The sequence below is a fragment of the Haemaphysalis longicornis genome, unplaced genomic scaffold (genome assembly GCF_048455015.1).
Source record: "Haemaphysalis longicornis isolate Haplotype H1 unplaced genomic scaffold, Haemaphysalis longicornis Haplotype H1 scaffold_9, whole genome shotgun sequence".
Lineage (NCBI taxonomy): Eukaryota > Metazoa > Arthropoda > Arachnida > Ixodida > Ixodidae > Haemaphysalis > Haemaphysalis longicornis.
The window spans coordinates 109704506-109728117 of NW_027526460.1; the positions used below are offsets into that span (position 1 = coordinate 109704506).

A 23612-nucleotide genomic window follows, 5' to 3' on the forward strand; every position below is an offset into this window, starting at 1 on the left:
AGAGTTTCAGCCACGCATGGGGAGCTCAAATGACCTCCAGGTAAAAGAAATTACGTGCCAGTAAAAAGAGAGAGTTGCTTTGGAGAGAGATAGCGCTGTACTAGTCTGCGCAATTCCAAATGCCTTTGAACGCGACTGCATTCCTCGGCTACCTGTTATGAAACAGGGCAATTCGCAGGTTCCAGCAACCTCGCTGGTGGTTGGCGTTGCTCAGTCGACCTGGCGAACACAGATGAGGACGCCGAGATATCCCCATTGTGGTCCACATATATGTCTCAGCGCGCCGTTCGGTGCCCACAGAATGGATGTTTTGTCTTCTTGATACACCGAGCCTTTGCCGACGGTGGCCAATCTTTACCCCTAAAGATCGACCCCACCCACTGAGTGGCTAGGCAGAAATTCTCGCCAATTACAGGCAAACTCGCCGCAGCCTCCCACCACCCCACTGGCGCCTCTCCCGAGAGGAAGCTACAACTTGGCGGCGACTGCAGACCAATACCTACCCACATCCCACCCACCTCTACCTCATCTTCCCCACCCAACAACCTTCCTTCTGCGCTTACTGTCCCCAGCCTGGCTCGCTTTACCACATGACATGGCATGTCAACGCACCTAGATTTGCACCCACTTTCCCTTCGATCAGTGGAGGGCTTCCCTGACCAACAGACACAACCTTGAGATCCTCATATTTTTTTTCTCTCCTAGTGCTGTATATTCTTCTATTCTCCGAAATGATTTCTAATTCACTGTTTCAGCGTGCTTCTTCCCCCCTTTCCTTTCTTTTTTCGCCTCACTATATTCATGCCACCTGAAGTAGCAAGCTCCGCCGTTTGTGGGGCCAACATCTTCAGCATTCATTAAAGCTCTCTCTCTCTCTCTCTCTCTCTCTCTCTCTCTCTCTCTCTCTCTCTCTCTCTCTCTCTCTCTCTCTCTCTCTCTCTCTCTCTCTCTCTCTCTCTGAACAGCCCAGACCCGGATACCCAGCTCAACCTGGCGACCCGAGCGAGGACAACCAGTCGAAGTAAAGTAATCCCGGACCAGGAATGCCGGGGCGGCGCTCATAACATTAGCCTCTGTTTGAAGAATAAAGATTTATTCTCTTTCTCTCTCTCTTCTTGAGATGCGAGTATAACCTCCATGCCTGTTATTTCTCTTTTTTGGTGGAGTTTGTTTTTTATATGTTGGAACAGTTTTCGCACTTTCTTAAGAGTTTAACAATTTGAGAGTTTTAAGTTGGCCGTAATCACTTGAGGTTCCTTCTCACATTTCTGTAGTAGAGTATACCTAAGAGAGAGAGCGCGTCTTGTGACAACATGACGTGCTGCACTGTTAAACGTCCATTCATTGCTCCGTTACCGTTCCGTGTTCTAGATTTTTTACCAGCTGCCTTTAGGTTGAAGGGTCCAGAGGCCCCATCTGCCGATGCTATGCAGAACACATAGTCCCGTGAAGCACAATCAGAGTAATATAGTTCCGCAAGTACTCTGCAAATGTCATTACTATTACTCTGCGCAGCCTTTCTTAGAATGCGGTGCAGCGCTGGCTTGGGGCGAACCACCCTCCCCTCCCAATTTAGCGACACTCTCGACCTTTGCTTTCTTTCATTCGTCGGTTCATCGTTCACCTTTTCTTTCACTCGTTGGTCTCCCATTGTTCGCTCGGTCACGACGGTGGCGACGCGGCTCAGCCCAGAGACGGGCGACAAATGGCTGTGCCCTAAAATAAGTGGGTTGTGCTGCTGGCTATGCAGTACGGACTACTGACAACCGGTGTGCACCAGGGTTACAGAATGGTTATACCCAGACTCCAGTAGTGGCAGATATAAGTAGGAGTAGGCCGATGACCCGATGGATGGATGATAAGGAAATAAGGTAAACATAAGATAAGGATAAGATAAGGAAGATAAGGAAGGTGGCAAGGAATGGATTCGGGCAGCGCGGGATAGGAGTGGTTGAAAGTTGATGGGACAAGATTTCGTACTCCTTGTACATAAAGATTATTATGATTATAATGGGGGGGGGGGGTGAAGGTGGCGGTGATCATTATGATGATTATAACGACGACGACCAAGGTGCCGATGATGACGACATTTGTAGCGCAGGAAGGAAAATGCTATGGAACGTACACACAAGCTATACCCATCATTTCGATTGTTTGGTTCACTACTATACAATTGGTTCGCAGTTACCGGCTGCACGGTGTGAGCCAACATTTCTGTGAAAAATAAACGTTCTACAATTGCGTTAAGGCCTTAAACAAAGGCGCGCCTTACGATATGGCCATCGCTGATGTGTGCATGCGAGTGAATACGTCTACATTTCGTCGTATTTTTGAATGCCGAATCTAATGAAAGAATAATGTGTGATTACCAACGGAAAGGGTAAATTAGTAATAGAAGCAGGAGGCAGAGGTCCGTCTTTTTGGGGGCGGTTCTGTAATTCTACCTCGACAGCACGCTCAGTTTAGAAAGAGGGCAGGAGCAGAACTGCGAGTCGGGCTTTTCGGGAATTCACATTTACGATAACGAAGGAGCGCTAAAGCGAACTAAACAGCAAGAAAGCTGATGGGACAAGCGCCGTATACAACAGAGGCAGCGCCCGTCCCGTCGGTATTCGTGCATATTTTGTCTTCTTCAGTGCTGCTTTTTCTTCGAGGACGTATTGCGTAGTGCCTACAAAGTCAGGGGGTAGGCTTGACATTCTATCTGATATATATATAGAAACCCGTTTCATGCGATAATAGTTAGTTTTTACTATATCTTACTTAGCTTAGCTAGAAAACGCAAGCTTGACAGCCAGGACATCGGCCGTCTTAAATAAAGTTTGATCTCTCTCTCTCTCTCTATCTCTCTGAAAAATTGGCGAGTGTGTGTACCACGAGGCCCGGTACATCGGAAACGATGACGCGCCTGATTATGCAAAAGGCCAGACAAAGAGAAAAATACCCGGATCAACATGTGCATTGCGGCTTTTTTTCATTCTCGCAGGCAGAAATCTGTTTGGTCACCTCGTACGCCCATTCACGGCCGCTCGATGTAAACAAGGATTCCATCGAGCGGCCGTGGCCCATTTAACCCCACGATCACGGCCTTTCACCCCTCTTTCGTAATCATGAATGGACCGTTTATATATTCTTGTAACCGATCAGAGGGCGAGGGGGGGGGGGGTAATGTGTGAGGGATTGCGAGGTTAATGGTATGCGTGAAAGAGAAAGAATCCAAGTGGTATTAACGCCGTTCCGACAGTGCATGGGCTTCGGGTTCAGTTTCGGTAGGAATATCGGTTCGATTACGGCTTTCCGTTCGAGTTGGGTTCGGTTTCGACACTGCTAACTACGTGAACTGAACGGACCACACCAGCTACAGCTCCATTGGCGTGGCTCTGGGCATAGCTGTGGCTAGTTATCCGCAACTGTAATTGACAGTGCACACACAAAAAAAAAATCTGTTAATTTGCTATGTAATTACTATGTTAAATTTTATCCATTAGTTATCCTAATCTGGTTCCTACTTCACGGCTTCCTGCTCTTTTACGAACAAAGGAGAGTTTATTTGCAATTGCGTGAACTTTGGATTAAAAAGGCGTAGATATTTCTGACGTCATGTGCGTGTGTTCTGTGGCATGATGGCAGATTATCTAAGGATCTGCAAGCTATCTGGACATGGCTGCACTTATGATGTCAAAGTGTTCTCTCGTAACTATGTAAATACGGCTCCGATTGTAACGGACAAAAAAAAAATCCCAGAACGTAGCAGGGCCGTAACCAGGTGGGGTGTTAAAGATTCTGACCCCCCCCCCCCATCCCCCCTTTCCGGAATATTTTCTGGCTTAAGCATTTTATAACTTTCTATCATATGTCACCGCTGCGCATGACTCATATGCAAAAATAAGTCCATATAAATTTTCAACATGGCAGCCGTGGTGCCTGTCTCTCCCACATCCGGAGAAAAAAATATTCTGTGTACGGGCCTGGCACATACGGTTCCAGTAGTTTCTGAATGACAGGGGTCCCATTTAGTCTTCAGAGTTGCATTTGTTGACGATTTTATTAGAGAGCCGCTGATGTACAAGTGCAATTCATTTTTACTAAGCTAAAGAAAAGACGAAAGGTTTGGTTTTAGAAAGACAGGTAACAATACAACGCTAAATCCTGGTAGCGATGAGCGCCGTTAACCTATGCACCGGGAAGGTTAAAAAATCTCCCACCTCCCCTCGCGGGAACCCCTGTGTAGATGCGACGCATAGGGGTCTCGTTGAGGTTGCGCCGGCCATCGCGATAGCAGGCTTGTTAGTCTCCATTGAAGGCAGCGTTGGACAGCGGAGGAATTCGGCGCTGGAACGATGGAGCGGAGCGGCGCAGGCACCGCGTTTTATAGCGCGCATAACGGTGAGGGGACGCTCCGGCGCCAGTGCGTCTGCCGCGGCTATGACGCAACACAATTCAACACAATCCACTTTAATCCAATCCAAGCCAATCCATTCGAATCCAATCCAATGCCCCTCGCGAGAGAGGGGCATCGGAGAGGAGGGGGGTGAGCGGCGGAGAGCGCAGCTCGCGCGGCGAGGAGAACGAGGAGGGGCGGACGCCGACGACGCCGGATGCAGGGACAAGGCGAGTGAATGAGATGCAGTCGTATCTAAAAGTCACGCTTCCCAAAATGTTTGGAGACGACCATTCGCTGTCATTTTACTGACATCAATCACTGCCGCTTTGTCGAAACATTTGCCCTAAGAATTGCACCTAAGATTTCGTTTTGTTTTTATTTGCTTTAGGGAATTTCCTAGCATTCACAGTCGGCTCTGGTTAATCTTAACTTTGCGGCAGAGTTCAGCTGAAGTCGATCAGCCGATGACCTTAACAGGCCAATAAATATATTCAAGCCAGAAATTAAAACAGTGCCGTTACCTGAGATTGAATTAACGGGAAAACGACATCGGGAGGACAGCTTTATACGTATTTTCGTACGCGTGGTCATCCGAAAAGTGGTTTCTTCTGGGTTTTGGATTCGTGTGATTTCGCAAATTTTATGAAGTTTCTTTTTGCAGAAAAAACGACACTTAAACATGCTCATGTATGCAAATGCTCATGTGGAACTTTATGTATACAATCAAAACGTTGGGATTGCGAACAAAGCCGCCGAGTTTCCTACTGACGTACAAGTGAAAGACGACTGTAGTACTGCTACTTGTACTTCACAATTTATTCCAGTTTCGCGCCTCCTACAGCCATGCAAAGCTGCTGATTCTAACCGCATCGTCGAAGACAAAAGCGGTCTTATATCAAACTTAAGCTAAGTCGACGACGGCGTCAGTGACAGCGTGTGTTTACTATCCGAGCGGACACAAACGAACGCATATAGTGGCCATAGACAGCCGCTTTTTTTTTTTTTTTTTTTTTTTGTGAACTGCCGAATATGGGCTCTTCAATGTTTCTTGAGAGCCCTGCTCGCTGCTGACATCCGATTAAAAAAAAAAAAAGACAGCGCAAGAGCGCCATGTTAGAGCACCATGCAGTGATTTCCCTACACCCCCCCTAGGGGGTGTGTAGACCCCCCCAAGTTTTTCTGGACACCCCCGCCCTTGAATCCCCAAATTTCACTCTTGTCAGTCCTTGACCCGCCGCGGTGGCTCAGTGGCTAAGGCGTTGCGCTGCTGAGCACGAGGTCGCGCGTTTGATTCCCGGCCGCGGCGGCCGCTTTTCTGATGGAGGCGAAAAGCAAAAACGCCCGTGTGTACGAGATTTCGGCGCACGTTAAAGATCCCCAGGTGGTCAAAATTAACCCGGAGCCCTCCACTACGGCGCGCCTCATCGCCTGCGTTGCGTCGGCGCGTTAAACCCCACAATCATCATCATCATTGTCAGTCCTTGTATTGACCTTTTTCAGTATCGATCTGCGCATGCGCGGGCTGCCCGTCTGCTATTCTTGGCAGTAGCCTCGGGCAAAATAAACAAAAGTGCGCCCCCCGAGCTTGCTGTTAGCGTTGCACACATTTATTTCCTTTTTTTCGACAGCTCGTGGCAAGTTCGTATGTGCACACAAAAAAGGCTTTCAAAGGAAAGGGGCAAAGTGGTTTGAGGCTGACCACGCTGCGAGCACATTGCTACCGGCCAGGGAGTAGCAAAAAGCGCTACGGAAGCTAATCCTGGCGTTTTAATAAATCGGGAGCGTACAATCGGTGCCTGATTTATAAGTGCTGCATAATTCGTGTACTACCTAAACATTGTTTCAAGAACTCAAATTTCGTCACTGGCCCTGGTAACAAGTTCGAAAATGTCCTTATACGTTGAAAAATGGCGAGAAATTAAAAAAAAAAACTGAATACGGACCTTTCATGGTAAAAAATGAATTTCTCTAAAGTTGTTTTTTTCTTAGATTGAATAGAAAGCACCGCCTCTCAGGTATATATATATATATATATATATATATATATATATATATATATATATATATATATATATATATATATATATATATATATATATATATATATATGTATATATATAGAAAATGAAAAACGTATGTCACGGGGATGAGCGTTTGGTTAAAGGAGTACTGACACGAAATTTCAAAGCTGAGATAACTATGTAAAACGCTTCCCTTTTATCAGGAGATATCTCCCAGCAAGTTTCAACAGCAACCGTTCAGCGGAACATATTTAAAATCCATTTTAATCTTCGCCCGCACGAGAAAGCCCAGAGCGGGCCGACGTGACATCATGTGCTACTTGCCCCAAACAGCCGACGTCGGGGCTCCCGTGACGAAGCCGACGCGCTGGTTGTGGTTGGCGCGCGCTGCTCGGGCGTGTGTATACGTCATGATTTTTGGACTGACGTCATGCTGCCCGGGCCTGTGGTGATGGCGAAAACCTCGGCCGGTCTGGGCGCGCGCGTGCGCTCGCTCGCGCGCGCTTCCACAGAGGCAGCGATGCGGCAAGAATGGTGACGTCATGTGATACATCCTGTCATGGCGGCCGCTCGGCGTTTTTTAGTCGAAACCGAAACTGGCACGAATAAACGACGCCGTAAATGAATGTTTACGCTGGGCTCGACCGTCTAATCTGTCATTCTATGATTAGTGGGCTGGTAGGCACGCATAGCAGCGAAAAAAACGTAACACGAAAATTTCGTGTCAGTACTCCTTTAACAGACGTCTACTATTTAACTAGTGGGACAAAAAAACAGCCTTTTCTAGTTTATGAACCCCCCCCTCCCCCCCAGATCCATTGAGACACCCCCCCTTGATTCGATGCCTGGGGAAACCCCTGGCACCATGATAAAGTAATGCAGTCAAAGGGTGATCTTTATTTACGTGAAACTCCGCCGCGCCCGCACGCGGAGCCACCAGGCAGAGCGGGTGAGCGGGGAAAACCGAGTAGAAACAAACATGGAGGAAAGGAACGAACAGACAACGAAGCATATATTTGAGCCGTATTTTCTTTGCGCTGGGCCCGCGCTTCGCACCAACCGCTTAGTTCACTCGCCATTGCCGTTTTGTGTCCTTTTGGAATTAAACCATAAAACGAATTCCACGAAGGCGAGTGCGCGTGCTTTGTTGTGGAACCCTTACTGAAACACGTATCTAAAAACACACACCAAAGAAAACAAGAAACATACCAGCGTGCAAAGAGCACGAGGCGGGAAAACAAAGTATCATCATTTGACAGCAGACGGCGCCACCTTGCCGCAACTATTTCAAAAAACGTTTGCGATTGCTCTTCAGAGAGGGCGGCAGCTATAATGTCGAAGCGAAGGTAAGGTCTTGTTGTTCGAGTGTACGTCTTGGTATTGTAGCTCATATTCGTCCAGGCATAATTAAAAAAAATGTGGAGAGAGAGTAGCGAGAGAGAATGAGAAAGGGGCGGCAGCAGAGCAACAAAACAAATCCCTCCCGAAACGATCACGCGTAGCAAAATTCGAGGGACGGGTTTCCGCCAGCCGTGCCTTCACCGGCTGCGTTCCCGGCGGCGGCCGACGAAGACGCCAAACAGTGCTATGGCGAAGGCTCCGGGCGGTCCCGTCGGGGACGCGCTCCTGGTTTCCACCTTTGCGTTAAGCGGTGCGAAGAAGAGGCTTATGCTCTACGAGAACGGCATCAGCATCGCCGACGTCAGCCGCCATAGCAGTGAGTCCCGGCACCGAGCCGCTTGTTTTTTCAGCGCCGAGCTCGCGATCGCTGGCGCGAACCGCGACTGTAGGGTGTCACTCATTCATTCTGCAATAACTGTTATAACAGAACGTTGATGCCGCGCCGATGGATTTGCCGAGACGCCATTGGAGGCCCTGGCGGGAAAGCGAAAGTGATGGAAATATGGATGCAAATACGTTCGGCGAATGACATTCGTTCATTCATTCCTTTCGCGGTAGCAGACCGTCTTCTTCGGGACGGATTCGTGTTGCGATCGCTTTGAACCATTGGGAATACAAATGTTACGCTGACATCTTGAATTCGGAACCTATTTCGCACCAACAAACCGAAGTGAGCCGTGTGCGCAGGAGCACACACCGCGTCTCCACGTTGCGCGTGCACGGAAGCATTGTTGGAAAGCCGATGCTCCCGCCTTGGCTAACGGGAGACGAGACGCACGATTTCGCTGCTCGCGTCGCACCTGTGCTGTGGACGCTCGTGATTAATGATAGCGGTTGACATTTGTTGCTACTATTATTTGTCGAATCGCGATACATATGTCAGCAATGCAGCGTTTGTCTTGGATCGCGTCAGAGCATATTTCGCATCATCTGTAAGTGGTGCTGTCGCGTTTCCTCTCGTTTCCAAAACAATGTTTAATCACTGTCGTCAAATATATATATATATATATATATATATATATATATATATATATATATATATATATATATATATATATATATATGTGTGTGTGTGTGTGGGGGGGGGGGGCCTTGGCGGTGCCCGTTGCTTGTTATATTTATGCGTTTCTCATTACGTTGAGGCTTTGTCAAACACAATTAAAATCGATGTTGTATGCTGTTTGCAAGCTGTTTCAGGTTGCGCCGGATTTTTCTTACACTCGTTGTTTGCAATCGGGAACTTTGCAAAGTGTAGAGATAAAGGCATTCCTTGGCCTTTGTCATAATACCGCAGGGCAGCCTCCCCCAAAGTTTCATTTTCATTCCACTTGCCTACACTCTCCTCTCCCCCTCCCCTCCTCCCCCCCTGCTTCCAGTTTTTCCCCTTCTCAGATTCCCGCGCGTTATCGTCTCTTCTTCCGCTTGTTCGCTGCTCAAGATTGGTGTCAAATGAAATATGAGCCCTCCAAAACAAAATATGAGGTGACGCGCTTCTTCTTCCTTCATTGTTTCTTTTTTGCTACCAATTTTTCGCCGGTGGTTGTTAAAACACTGCATACCGCCCAAGTGCATGTGCCCCCGGCGATTTCTTATCTTCAGGGTTTACAGAAAAACACGGACAAATGAGCGCGTCTGATTACATCTCGCAGCTGTACTGTGTATTTTTTTTTTTTTTTGCTTATCATTTACGGTGACGGCGTTTGCAGAGTCATTGACTTCTCCCTCTTTCACGTTAAAAAACAAAAAGAAAACGTCGTCTAATAGCTCACGTCTCCCCCGCGCACACGCAGACGCGAACACCGTACTGGTTGTACAGGTTCGCGTACGCAAGGTTTACGTGAGAACTCAACGCGCACGAGCACGGTTCACCGCGTTTCCTCTGCACCTTGTCTAACAGGCGCGCATGCACTACTTCATTTTATACTTTGCTCGTAACGGACGCCTCCGCGCGCGCACAGTGCGAAAAAGTACAGCCGTCGTCTTCGAGGGTTACGTAAAGGCGCGCCCGCCGCACTGCGACGGCTTTGAACATCGACCGGCGGCGGGGACGTTGGCGAGAAAAGCAGAAAAAAAAAAAAAAAGAATTAAAGAATGAATGAGCGGCCGCGGTGCGCGACTGATGACGTTCGTGCTGGAAGCGGAATGACTGACGAGAGAGACGATGTGAGAAATATGTGATGCAGGCTTGGCTTGCGGGCCGCGACGTGGATGTATAGCCGCAATTCTTTTGGAACTCCGGACATGTCGCGCGACGACGAGGGGGAACATATCCTGTGCGGATGGGCAACGCGTTAAACCCCCTGCGCGGAACTTCTTTCTTTCCTTTCGTTTTCTCTTTTTACACTGCGTAGTTTAACTTCCCGCTGACGTGAGAGGAATGTACGCCCGCCTTTATGCGGGTCTGAATTTAATTTTCCGGGAGTGCGTTATTATAGCCTCCAAAGTTACTCCGAGAATTTTGATAACTCGTTTTTGTTTTGTTTTGTTTTGTTTTTGTTGTGAAAAAAATAGCCACGCTTCGTGCTCTGATAAAACCTGGTTTTAGTAGTGGGCAATTGATTTTCATTGCTCCTGTAGTCGTCCACGAACGAAGTGTTCGGTGTATCGTGTGATTCAGAATTTTTTAATTTTTTTCGGAGCTGAGCTTTAAAGTTGACTTGAGCGAGACCGCGCACTTCGAAGCAGCGAATTTCTAAATTATCACCCAACCGTAGGCAAAACAAGCGGCAAACTTTAACACCTTCTTTCAGGTACAGCTGCCGCAACTGTGACCCTGTGAAAATTACAGCGATAGACCTTTACGTAGGCATGAAAATTTAAAAAAAGAGAGATTTTGTATCATTCCGTTAATAAAAACATTTGGGCATGAGGTACCCCGCAGTTGAGGGCTACGTAATAATTTAGACTACCCGGGGATCTTTAACGTGCGCCGCAATCTCGACACACGGATGTTTTCGTTTTTCGTCATCAGGAAAACGGTCGTCGTGGCTAAAATCGTACCGGCGTCCTTGGGCTCTGCAGCACAACGCCTTAGACACTCCGCCATCGTACGACGCGTACACGTAAATGTGTACGCAAATTTACACGTGGAAATGAATAATACGAGCGCGCTATTGCATGCATCTTTTGTCGAGCGAGCGCCTCGTGTGCTGCTCGTTGTACGTACTTCTAAGAAGTGTCAATAATATTCCGACTTCCGCTGTGTAGTTTGTACGGTGAAACTGCCTTTTCTGGGAAATATTTTCCGACGCTGCAAAAGTGGGAAGTACCAGGTACTTTATACAGCCACTGTAGAAAAAAATATGAATTCGGTAAATTATTTACTTTATTAGGACAAGTTGCAATGTCATCCAGGCGGGGGACGTGCCCCCCCAAAACATTACATGTTAATAACAATCAGCCAATGCAAAAATGTGATAAAATTTGCCTTTATTTTTTTTTTTTGGGGGGGGGGGGCGGGGAGGGGGGTGCGTTACCGTTACAAACGCGTTATCATTACAAACACGCCGTATTGGAAATGAGATTCGCGTTTTCTCGTATACAAACAAAATATTGGGTCGAGTTCGACTGCTGGCAATAAGTAAGGAAGGCACTTAGCGTCAAAAGAGGGGGGCCTCCGCCGAAGTTGTCCCGAAAGCAAAGCGTATATTATCCGGGAAAAGGCGCTAGCAAAACTATACCGTCTTCGAAGAAGCATTTGAACAAAGAAAGAAAGAATCAGCGCAACGTTACGGAATTTGCAAACAAAGGAACAATTATTTCACCTGCGCCGCCCTAATCTTGTCAGCTTATTGCAAGCCTTTCGCAGGCTCAATCCCAGATCTCTAAGTAGGGCATCTGCGTGCACCAAAAAAGGTAGTACAGTTCGGGTAACTCGGTCGGTAGAGTTACAGGCGCATATTTGTTCTGAAAATTAGGGCGCGACACAGCGACGCAGAAGGAAGACAACGGGACAAGTGCTCACTCTCAACCAAATTTACTGGTAGCACCGTTGCATATAAATACAACCGCTTATTGCAAGGGGCATGCGCAGTTGTATGCACAGAGAAAAAAAAATTCCCCGCATTTCCCCGAGGGGAAGAATGCGAAAGTGCGAATGCACGAGTTGAATTTGCGCGGTTCGGTAATGTTCGCGAAAGAGAGATCACACACACACACACACACAACTACAAAGAAAGAAAGATGCATTTATTCACAGACACCTATTTGTGTTGTCGTTGTACTTGATTGCCAGAGCGGATCTCAGCTTTGAAATTTCGTGTCAGTACTCCTTTAAGCGGGTGCATTAGCCCTTCTCACGCCCGATTCCTGGCCAATCCCCCACGTGGGTATGTGCCATGCACAGACACCTATTTGTGTTGTCGTTGTACTTGATTGCTAGAGCGGATCTCAGCTTTGAAATTTCGTGTCAGTACTCCTTTAAGCGGGTGCATTAGCCCTTCTCACGCCAGATTCCTGGCCAATCCCCCACGTGGGTATGTGCCATGTCAGCAGGAACAACAACAAGAATGAGCCATGGGGACGCGGCCAGGCAGCGCGCGCCCATCTCCCCCCGTTGCTAGGGAAGACGAGGAGCGCGCGCACCCGCAGCCGTTGCTATGCGGACTACGGCGGCGGACGATTCAGGCTCGCTTAAGAAGTGCATTCGCACTTAAAACAACTGTGCATGCCCCTTGCCGTTGTATTTATAGGTGACGGTGCTTCCGAAAAATTTAGTTGAGAGTGAGCGCTCTTGTCCCGTCGTCATTCTTCTCTGTCGTTGTGCTTTTCGCACTCTAATTTTCAGAACACCCCGTACAGTATTCGGCGACCGGTATATTCAGTATGAAACCTTGCTTCAGTTTAGCTTACTGGTACAACTTTTTACTGCAGTACTACGATCCCTAGGGTATAAAATGACGCGCACAGCGAGTTCGGTGAACTATAAGGTTGTCGTGGTGACGGGGTAATCAGAGAACGACTCAGGCTGTGCGAGGTTATCTTGCAGAAAAAGTGGAGGGAAGGGGGCCGGGGGGGTGGAAGACAAAGCAGCATAACAGCTTTGTCCGTTTTTGTCTGAATTGTATCACTGCCTACCTTGAAGGTATCTTTCTTATCTATATTGTCGCGCGACTTTATAGATCAGTCAAGTTTCGAGGAGATAAGGGTGGAAGAGAGATAGAGAGGGCGTATAGGGGCGAAAATATGCGACATATCTTCACCGTGGGGGGGGGGGGGGGGGGGGGGAGGGGTGTGGCTTGACGAGCAACTGTGCCGAGCAGTAACGGTTCAGTTTAGAAGCGTATGATGCGAGTTGGCAGGCCGAAGTGGCAAGGGCAATGCCGAGGTCAAATATGGTGTTTGTCTATTGTCCGGTTAATGATGCACGTATTCTGAAAAAAAAAAAAAAAAAAACGTGAATCAACTGTATTGTCGGTCACCCCCCCCCGTTTCTTTATTTTTTCTTTTTTTTTGCCGGCACTCTGTTGAATGCCCAGAGCCAGCCACCTCCTGCACTGCAGAGGCCATGGATAGAATAATGTTCCTATTTTTTGTTTCATTCTTTCGTTTTGTTGGCGACATGTACTCTCCGGAAGCGAGAACATCGCCTGGGCAGTGAGCCTTTAATCCGGGCATGATACGCGCTCTGGGTCAAAATCCAAGGGGAGTTACAGGAACGGCGTCTAAATTTGTTTCAGTGCGCGAAACCGCGCTGAGTTACGAACTCTCAAAACAACTCACGGGGAACTTCGGAAGACATGATGAGGAATGAGAACGTACCGAAAGATTGAAGTGGAGGGGGGGGAGCGCAGCCAAGAGCAAGAACTGAAATTTTGAGGTGTACCGACAAATGAAAAAAAAAAAAAAAGAAGTGAGGAAGACCGGACCATCATTGAAGCCGACTCTACGTTAGGCCAGTGGCACCAAGGTTAATCAACGTCAGCATGCATTGATCTAACCAACGGCCTGGCGAGAATATGACGAGATACGGCAGTCGGTCATAAAGCCTGTTCTATGGAAAAGTTCGAAATTGTTCCCGGAAAACGAAGCAGGGAGGGGGGGGGGGGGGGGGGCTGCGTTATCGCCTTCCGTTCTATCTTATCTTACTGAACGCCGCTGTGTACATGTATAACATCAGAAGCGCCGCAAATAAAGCGCGGACGGAATTCGCTGGGCAGTTTTCATGCGCCGTAAGGTAATAATACGTTTCTTGTCAGGGTGACATTCCTTAAGATTTACAGTGCTAGAATTCGGCACCAATTTTGTATAATTTTCGAACAGGCTTACTATATGGTAAGGATCGTGTGTGCCTACAAATTTGGCCCGGACGAAAATACAAGTTGCGGGGTTCGATTCCCTGCCGCGGTGGCTGCTTTTCTGATGAAGGCGAAAAGCGTAAACGCCCGCGTGTCGATATTTCGGCGCACGTAAAGATCCTCAGGTGGTCGAAATTAATCCGGAGCCCTCCACAGGGCGCGCCTCATAGCCCGGGTGTGTAGCTCGGCACGTTACACCCCCAAAATGGGTAAATTTATCTATTCATTTATTTTATTTATTCATTTGAATATGCTGCAGACCTTGGCGCTCCAAGCAGAAGTGGTACAAGAAATACATTCAAATAGTACACACAGTACGGTGCAAAAAAAAAAACAGCAAAACAATAAAAAAACGCGACAATATTAGGTGGAAAGGAAAATAAAATATATAGCTAACGCGTTTAGACGCAGAAATGCGGTTCGAGGCTGAACGGGGAGAATTCCTTCGAGTCGGCATGTTTGGCTCGGTGCGACGCCGACGCATTGTGGGGCGAATTCGCTGCCTTGACCCTTATCCGCGCGCACATTTTTGTTCCGCATTATTCGAACGCTCGATATTACGGAAAAGGCCGAACAGTGTCGGGCGATACGCGCTCAGTATACGCGGGAGTTCTGGCGCTTTTTATGTTTTCTGCGTTGGCAAAAATATCTCCCGGCGTGCCTGCATCGCAACGCAGCTCCGTTTGGCAATTTAGTCTGCAGCCGACATCCTTCTTTATACTGTCGACAAACAGCCGTTCGAAGCTTGCAGTAAAGCGCCCGGAGTTGTTACATCAAGGTTACCGGTGTCTTGTTGATACGCCAATCCTGGACGCGGTCCAGGTAAACAACCTGCCCTCATGGAGCGCGTATTGATTGATAAAGTGGAGTCTTATACGGCTAGGCCAGTGGTTCTCAACTATGAATGTGTTGTGGGGACCCCTTTCGCGCTTGCAAATGTGATGGAGGACCCCACGATGACCTGTTCATCCCTGTCATAATGTCAAATAATTTGCACATGCAGCTAAATTCTCCGACATACGATCAATGTCCGGCTTTTGTGTCCGAATTTTACGCCGATGCGTGTGGTATTATCGAATAATTTGCTCTTGCGCGCCTTAAAGTCACCGAAACACCTACCTACATGCTGCCTTTTGTGTGTCTGGCTTTTCCGCATACCTGGTGTGTTGTGCGAAAACGCCAACGCAAAACGTGTGCTACGCGAAAAAATATAACTTACATGTCACGCAGAGAAGCCACCTTTTTGCATTGCCAGCAAGAAAAGGAGAAAGAAATTTGTAGGGGTGGGGGAAAGAAGTTTCGAACAGGACTGCTCGAATCACTGAAATGCCTTCGCGGACCTCCTGGGGTCCGCGGACCCCCATTTAAAAACCACTGAGCTAGGTGAAAGGACAGTCCGTTGTCGGTCTTGTGTACGCAGAAAACCTCCTCCTTGTGAAACCACGTGCGCATGTGCGAAAAGAAAACCAGGTTGTAGAGGAGTGACAAGTAATTGGAGAGGGGTTGGCTGAGATGACGTAGCCACAGTCTCGCATCTACCGTCGTTGGAAAGTGGGAAGTGTACATCGGAGGGCGCGAAAGAGTTTCTCTCTCGCAGCAGAGCGCGCGCGCGCAGCGAGCTACTGTCCGCTTCTAACTATATAGCCGAACCGGCTGAATTACAGCCCGGGATCGGGGTGGAACGAAGGGCGAACGCGCCTCCCTCTCGGCCCAGCTCCGATTACGTCCCATATACATCCTGAGGCGATCCGTGCGTCCCTCGTCGATGCGCGCATTTATCATCCCCTGCTCCGAGGATGCGTACACCTCTGCGCGGAGTGTGTCGGTCAAGGTGACAGCGACGGCAGCTGGAGGCAGCGCGGCGTCCGCGTCGACATTCGCGTCGCTATAATACATACGGAGACGTACGTAGTACCGGAAACGGTTTCTCGCGGGCTGTTTGCAAATATTGAGCTTTGAACACGGGTCCTTGGGGGCTGTACGCGAACTGCACGCTTCAAGCTACGCGATGTGGGGTTAAGGGAATGCTTGCAGATTGGAGAGTGGGAAACCGTTCCCTTATTTCGTGGAGGTGTGTTTCTTTTTACTGCCCCGTTAAATCTGGAGAGCTTGATAATGACCGCGTGCCCCACTTAAGGCGGGGCGGATGAAGCTATCTTGTAGATATAGGATGGCATCTGTATGCCTCGTTTAATACACTGCATGCCTCTCTCTCTCTCTTTCTTTGTACAACGAGACAATAGCTGTCGACGAACAGATAGCATGCGAGCCACCATCTGCGTAAACAAATTCTTTGCTGTTGATCGATGGTCATAAACGCTGCACCGCTGCAGATGAGTGCGAGGTCGCTGGTTGGATTCCATGCGGGAGGGGATGGGAACCGGTAATTATACGAGACGTTTGGCCCATGCCCATGAGCTCGGTGCGGTGAAAACTTTGTACACACCGCCGCAGTTCGTCTCGTGGTAAAGCTGTTACGGTTGGCTGCCTTAGAACCTTCAACGTTTCAACACAAACTACGGCGTGGATCATGAAGTAGTGCGCCGTGTTACGTCCCCGGCATCTCTTTCGGTTCTTGGCTTATACAGTGGTTCATTGAAATGAAAGGATGCGACAACTGCCCTGTTCGGGCCGCGACAGGCAAGCATTGCGTTCGTTTATGGCTGTATATGTGCCTTATAGTACCATCATCATCACCATCATCATCATCATCATAATCATCATCGTCGTCGTCGTTGTCGTCGTAGTCGTCATGATGCCTGTGTCCACTGCAGGACTAACGCCTTCCCCAAAGATTTTAAGCCACTTCTATATCGCGGCGGGTTTCTCGAGTCCGTTCTTTTCTCCACTTCATCTCTCGATCGAATCCTTGGTCTTCCCCTGTTTCGCCTGCCATCATTTGGCAGCCATTACGTTAACCGGATGCCCCAACTGTTGTCATTGATTCACAGTACATGGCCCGCTCAACTCTACTTCTTTCGCTTAATTTTAACTATAGAATATCTTTTACCCGAGTCTGTTTTCTATACCAGGCTGCTGTTTTCTTATAAGTGTTACCCCCTATAACGTCTTTGTTTCCATGGACCGTTGAACTGTTATGAGTTCTCTTTTGAACTGTGGAAGATGCCTTATAGAAACCGCGCAATTAATATCAATGCAAAATTTAATCGTCACTGTCATTGATGCTACCCTTTGTTTTCCTCTTAGTGTGCAGTCGCCAAATTTTCTCTCGCTTTCTCTTATGGCAACAACTTGCTATTTTCGAGACCACGCTCACCTTCCTGCAACCGCGCGCCATAAATTTTCTGCCCTTGAGCTGTCTCATTGTCACGCACGCGAGGACCATAGTTTGTGGAGCCTGATACACGAATCGCATTCCAACCGTGCACAAGAGGCTCGCGGTGATTTACGAGCTCATTCCCGCAGGCTGTTTGTTGCGTTACACCTTTCTTTTTTTGCATGCCTGCATATCTATGATGGGCTTCGCCTCGTCTCCCAGAACTACATGCCTTTACATTGTGCGGCGTTTTATGCGGCCCTGCGTATAGGAGACTGACAAAGCGGCGCGGAAAGTTGTGCCTCGCTCAGCTGAGTCATTCCACCTCGTCGTCAGCCGGGCGGTTATACCAAAATTCTTGATTGATTGTGGGGATTTAACGCGTCGATGCAACGCAGGCGATGAGGCGCGCCGTAGTGGAGGGCTACGGAGTCATTTTGGCCACCTGGGGATCTTTAACGTAGGCCGAAATCTCGTGCGCACGGGCGTTTTTTGCTTTTCGCCTCCATCAGAAAAGCGGCCGCCGCGGCCGGGAACCGAACCCGCGACCCCGTGTTCAGCAGCACAACGCCTTGGCCACTGAGCCACCGCGGCGGGTATACCAAAAATTCTCGCTATAAAGAAATCCTCCGTGTAACTCAATTCTCGTTATAATAAAATCCTCATTCCAGTGATTGTTTTGTAGTCACCTTTGCTGCGTTTACTGCGTGGTTGGTCCATCAGGTGCGGGGCTGCATTTGTACGTGTACGCTTGCCTACTGCGAAATATTCCTTATAGCGAAATTCTTGCTTTAAAGAAGTTGCACATTTCGATCATTGCTTTATTGCCTCCGGGTAACGTCCGCTGCATGCTTAGTTTGTCAAGTGTGGCGCAGCATTCGCACCTCTGCGATCGCTTATAATGAAGTTTCCGCTATAGCGAAATTCTCGTTATAGAGGAATTCCACATATCGTATTGCTTTAATGTAGCTTCCTTCTTTAACGTTTCCTGCACAATTGGTCCACCCAGTGCGGCGCTTTATTCGCACGTCTACGATTGCTTAGGACGAACTTTACGTTATGGCAATATTCGCGATGGTTATAAAAATACACATTTCCAATTGTCGCCTTAATGTAGTGATAGTTCTTCAAGTTCGGGGCTGCATTTGTACGTCCACGCTCGCTGATCGCTGACCGGGGGGGCCGGGGGGGGGGGGGGGGGCAGCAAGGGTTCGAAACGGGAGCACCGGCGCCCTCTGCTTCAATCCCACGCAGCGAGCGCTCCGTGAGCTCGCGCCATGGGACGGCTCTGTGAACGGCACGCTATCCCGGCTCGCACGTCCGCGTTCCACTTTTACAGCCGGGACGTCGCCGCCGTCCGTTGCTGTGCGCGGCTGTCAGGATTTCCGGCCCGCTAAACAAGGCCTCTGACGAGTATACTCTTGCGCGAACTGTCAGGATGCATATGCGATGCGCTAGGCATGTGTGTACGTCGCCGCGCGCTATTGGACACCCTTCCGCCCCGCGAATGTGACGCGAGGATAAGTCAAAAGATTGTATTTATTGTATTTGGATAAATTCTGGAAGAACGCAACAAATTCATGATATTCTTGTATACTGTTACTCGCGTTTCGGTATTCTTTTTGGGCGTACCACAGGCGTGTAATGTTTACCACCGCAAAAAATCTGGCTCCAATCCACGATGTCAAGGTGGTTGGGCTGCGAAGCTGTAAACGACACCCACAACGATTACCCATGCGACGTCACTTGAATTCACATACGCGGCTCTACAAAGAGTGAAACCAGAGACCCTGGCAGCCGGTACACCTGGGCTTCTCGGGAGCGGTGTCCACGTAACCGAGTGAGCGAGCGCAACAGCGACGGCAGAAAGAAAATGAAGAGGAAGGTCTGGCGAAGGGTGAGGAGGAGGGCTGCACGCGCGGCTATGGCGTCATGTTTCTCACTGCCTCCCCCTCACTTTGGTTTTATGCGTCTCCACCAAGACCCTGACACTTTCCCCAGACGCTGTTCCGTTCGCCGCTAATCTAAACCACGTGAACGCCGTATTTCACAGGTTTCTTGTAGTTATAACCGCGTCTTGATAACCTCATTTGCATCTCCGTGTGTATACATTTTAGCCTTCTGCTCTAAGTGCTTCCTGTATTTTTCTACATTTGAATTCACCGTGCTCGTGGAGGCACTGTATGGAGCGATGTTTTCACGAAATCGGCGTCCGTACACCACTAAGTTGCCATGGTGAATATCGCTTGCGGAAAGCGCGTCCCTCCGGGCCACGTTCTCCATTTCCTGCAAAGACGCGGTTAGACCCGCATCGGCCTTGCGAGTACACACGACACACACGGATGGCCGGTTGTTTGTTTGGTGACCGTCGATCCCCAATCAGATCTTTTTTGTGTGTGCGTGCATGCATGCGCGAGGGCGCCTTTCGATGGCAGCAAACATTCTTGGCAGTGGCGGCCTTGTGACATTATCGAGATTAGCTTGAGGGTCTCCGGCGTACACGGAGGCTCCCATTGGGGGGCGTCTTTCCTTGCCGTCAGTGTATATGCGGGCTGCAGCAGAGGAAATGGAAAAAGCAGCGCAGCTTCGGAAGACGCGAAGAAAAAGCCGTTCCACTCAACGTGAAAACTGTCGGAAGAGCAGAGCAGTGATTCTCCTAATGGGCTGTAGCGCCGTTATAAGCTCACTGCTACCACCCAATGCAATTCAAATTTCCCGCCTCCGCAGTCCTCGCGCGCCCCCTGCCTGAAACAGCACCAGCGGGAGTTCTGTTCTCTTTGTTCTTGCTTTACCTCCCGCGCGTGCCGGCGTTGCGCTGCCACTTTTTTTTCGCTTAGTATCGTAAAAACCAACCCAACGAGCGTTCCTAACTAAATGAACGCAGGTACTGCCGGTTAATTACGTATATTTTGCCTGAAATGTACCTGCAGTGTTCTTTGCGCTAAACAAGGGGGAGATGTATCACAAGCGCCAGCGGTTCAGTAGTTTCGAACGGTTATGACTATTTAAACCGCTTGGTTTTCGAAGCCTCCGCGGGACGCCCTACGGCGGTACGCCGGGCTTTACTTGAGTCCGTTATCTCGCTGCGCCGCCTGATTCGGGCAGTCGCTTGACGTCGAGCGTTACAGCGAGCTACGGCGACAAGGCGAGCTCCTAAAGTGCTCTGCACTTTAAAAATTGCGCCGTACATTTTGCACGTACTTTCGTGTGCACGTACTTTCGTTTTTAGTGCGAAGCACTTTAGGGGCCCGGTTTGTCGCCGCAGCTCGTCCGGGGTCACGGTATCTAGCCACCGTAGTAACGCGTAACGCGGCGTCACGCACCCACACAGGGGCTTGGAAACGATCACCGCTTCCTATGTTCAGGATCGAACCTGGATGCCTCGCGTTACGAAGCCGATGTCAATCCTACTGTGACACAAGCACACGTTTCTAATGTGCAAAGTGTTTGCAATGATCTTTGCTCTGCGCCGTTGTCACGAAGGATGCGGCTGCTAGGCCGCAAATTCGTTTGTTTTGTATTGTGTACTGACAAATACCAACCATCTGCATGCGTTCTTTGTTATTGGGGGCACAACGGACCTGGCAAAACGTCGCTTGCACTTTAGATTCGAGTATAGCACGGACAAGAAGAGAGTGGAGTGGGTCAGTGAACAAACGCGATTAGTAGAAATTAAGAAGAAATGCACGTGGGCAGGGCATGTAACGTTGGTCAGTAAGGGTAACAGAGTGGATCCCTAGAGAACGCAAGCGTGGCAGGGGGCGGCAGAAAGTTAGATGGGCAGATGAGAGAGAGAGAGAGAGAGAGAGAGAGAGAGAGAGAGAGAGAGAGAGAGAGAGAGAGAGAACACTTTATTTAACCAAGGGTTAGCGCAGCTTGGTAGGTGAGATCAAGAAGTTTGCGGGGATAAATTGGTTTCAGTTAGCGCAGGACCGGGGTAATTGGAGATTAATGGGAGAGGCCTTTTCCCTGCAGTGGGCGTAGATAGGCTGGGGATGATGATGATGATGATGATGATAGCAGCTTGAGCCTTGCAAAAAACAAAGCTTGTTTGCGCGAGGCGATTTATCATTCTTTGTTCGTCGCGTTCAGAGCAAGGAGAGCAGACAAAGCGTACACAAAATGCGTGCCTGCTTTTTGCGAAAAATACAAGTGGTGGTGAGGGCTAACCTTCGCATGCATGGTTCGACGTTTTGCCGCAGAAGCTGCGGCGTCGGCCGCGCAAGTTGCTTTCGAGAGGGATTATCTTGACAGCTAGCCAGAAGCTCGGCAGCATTTCTTTTTTTCGTGGCATTGCACGTGTGGAACATCCGTTCCCAACAGCAAGGGTGGGAGGATAAGGAGTATTTGGCTCCACGGTCCACTTACTGCAGGTATATCTGAATTGTTGACCTATTTGTTGCTGTAGAGATAAGATCTCAGCGTTGACGGCGCACTTCTCCGTGGCGATACCGATTCGGACAGTCTCATTCTCGGAAGGCGGATACGGCAAAAATGGCAGGGGTAACAACAGCAAGGAGATTGCGTGAAGAGCTTTGGCCTGGCTTCTGCGCGCTCTGTACTTGTCACGTAAGAGAAAGAATGTGTGTACGCACTTAGCCTCATCCCTTTAGCGCTGACAAGACTTGGACTCTGCATTAATGAGGTTCATTCCTGGTATCTCATATCGTACAAAGCTTCGCGACCAGAGCTCACACCAAGTCGTCTTGTTATAACAACACAAAATAGTATATACTGTTTCGTGTAACCGTGTTCTCGACCCCGTAGACCAGAAATTGCATTCAAGTGGACCTCTTTCGCTTTTTCTCCGGTACGGATTGATTGATTGATTGATTGATTGATTGATTGATTGATTGATTGATTGATTGATTGATTGATTGATTGATTGATCTAATAAACCTTTATTGGGTAGAATTAATGTGCCCACGAGAAAAACCAGTGAACAAGAGAAGCCTGAACCAAAGAAATAAAAGTTTAGCCAGAGGGCGGAAACTGAGTAGCGAACCTAGTAGTGAACAGTAGCAAGGCACCTTTGCCAACCATGGCTTCTCGATATCCTCGTTTAAATTCTATAGACGCACTGCCTTTCGATGCAAATGCTCTGGGCCTTCTCGATTTATACCCTTTGGATGGTCCTCGGACAGCCCGAGGGCTGCACTCGACAGAGGGACGGGCGCCGCATCCATACAAGCAGAAAAAAGAATATTGCGTTCTGGGTACTCCGAGTGCGCACTGTAATCCTCCATGCTGACACGTTCGTTTTGTCCCATTTTGAATTTTTCTCGAAAACTTTGGCTTCTCGCGAGCCACCGCGTGGTTCGCGGAGCGAGAAAATGTGTGTGCAAACTTGTGTTGAGGTGAGTTTTAGTGCTGGGTGGCACCGCTGTTTCTTTGCTAGCTCGTTCGAGGACAGCGGTTCACCGGTGACTGATTAAATGCAGCCTCTCTTGGCCGTGAGCGATCATCGGGGCACCACTCTGGGTCTCTTTTCCCCTCACGTTCCACCGCGCGCGCCCTTCCCTTCCGCTGCGTGACAAGCGCGAATCCTAATGCGGACGCGAAGGACGCCCTTGCTGATCGGGATCGCTGTATGCCAACGCCGACCTTCGTGCCGCCGCTCGTACGCGGCCTGTCCCATGTTCACCTTCTCATTGTACTGAGGAAAGCTCGCGCAGGGGCTCTCGTTCAGAGTAGTCGTGTTGGTTGGCTTGAATCTGAAACAAACAAAAAAATGCTGTGGTTTACTCGTTATGACCGAGTTTGTCGAGGGAGAGCAGGCAACGCAGGCAATGAACGCGCGAGGGAGAGCAGGCCACGCTGTCGAATGTCGAGGGAGAGCAGGCCACGCTGTGAGCAGGCAATGAACGGGCACACAATTGCACCGCAAGCCAAAACACAGTCGCTGCTCGGCGCAGTCGGCGCTAAGGGGCACTTAACTTGGATGTAGCCAGCGCCTCTTTGTATACGCGCTTTTACTCTTCCCCTTTACCCTCTCCGCACACGTCCCCTTAGAACGAACGAGCGATTAGACGTTTCCACTGCGCAAGCGCACGAGGCGCTGGCCTGACCTTGGCGTAGCTTGAAGGTCAGATTGACGCTACGAGGAACGAGACGTTTTCTGGGCTTATAGCTTGAGAAATACAGCCTTCGCTCAAAAAAAAAAAAAAAAAGGCCAATAGCGGTGTCCTAACTGTGGACATCTCCAGCATTATTAAGGCGACTGCCTTGCATAG

General features: G+C 49.1%; 1 protein-coding gene across 1 annotated transcript in view; it reads left to right on the forward strand.

The window, feature by feature from the left end:
- Positions 1 to 7821: 7821 nt before the first annotated feature.
- Positions 7822 to 23612, forward strand: part of LOC144152728 (ceramide kinase-like) — a 103563-nt gene continuing 87772 nt past the window's right edge. Inside the window, exon 1 of the mRNA XM_077684134.1 lies at positions 7822 to 8122. Within this exon, the coding sequence (XP_077540260.1) occupies positions 7993 to 8122 (130 nt within the window). The 5' untranslated portion in view covers positions 7822 to 7992. The remainder of the gene's footprint in view (positions 8123 to 23612) is intronic.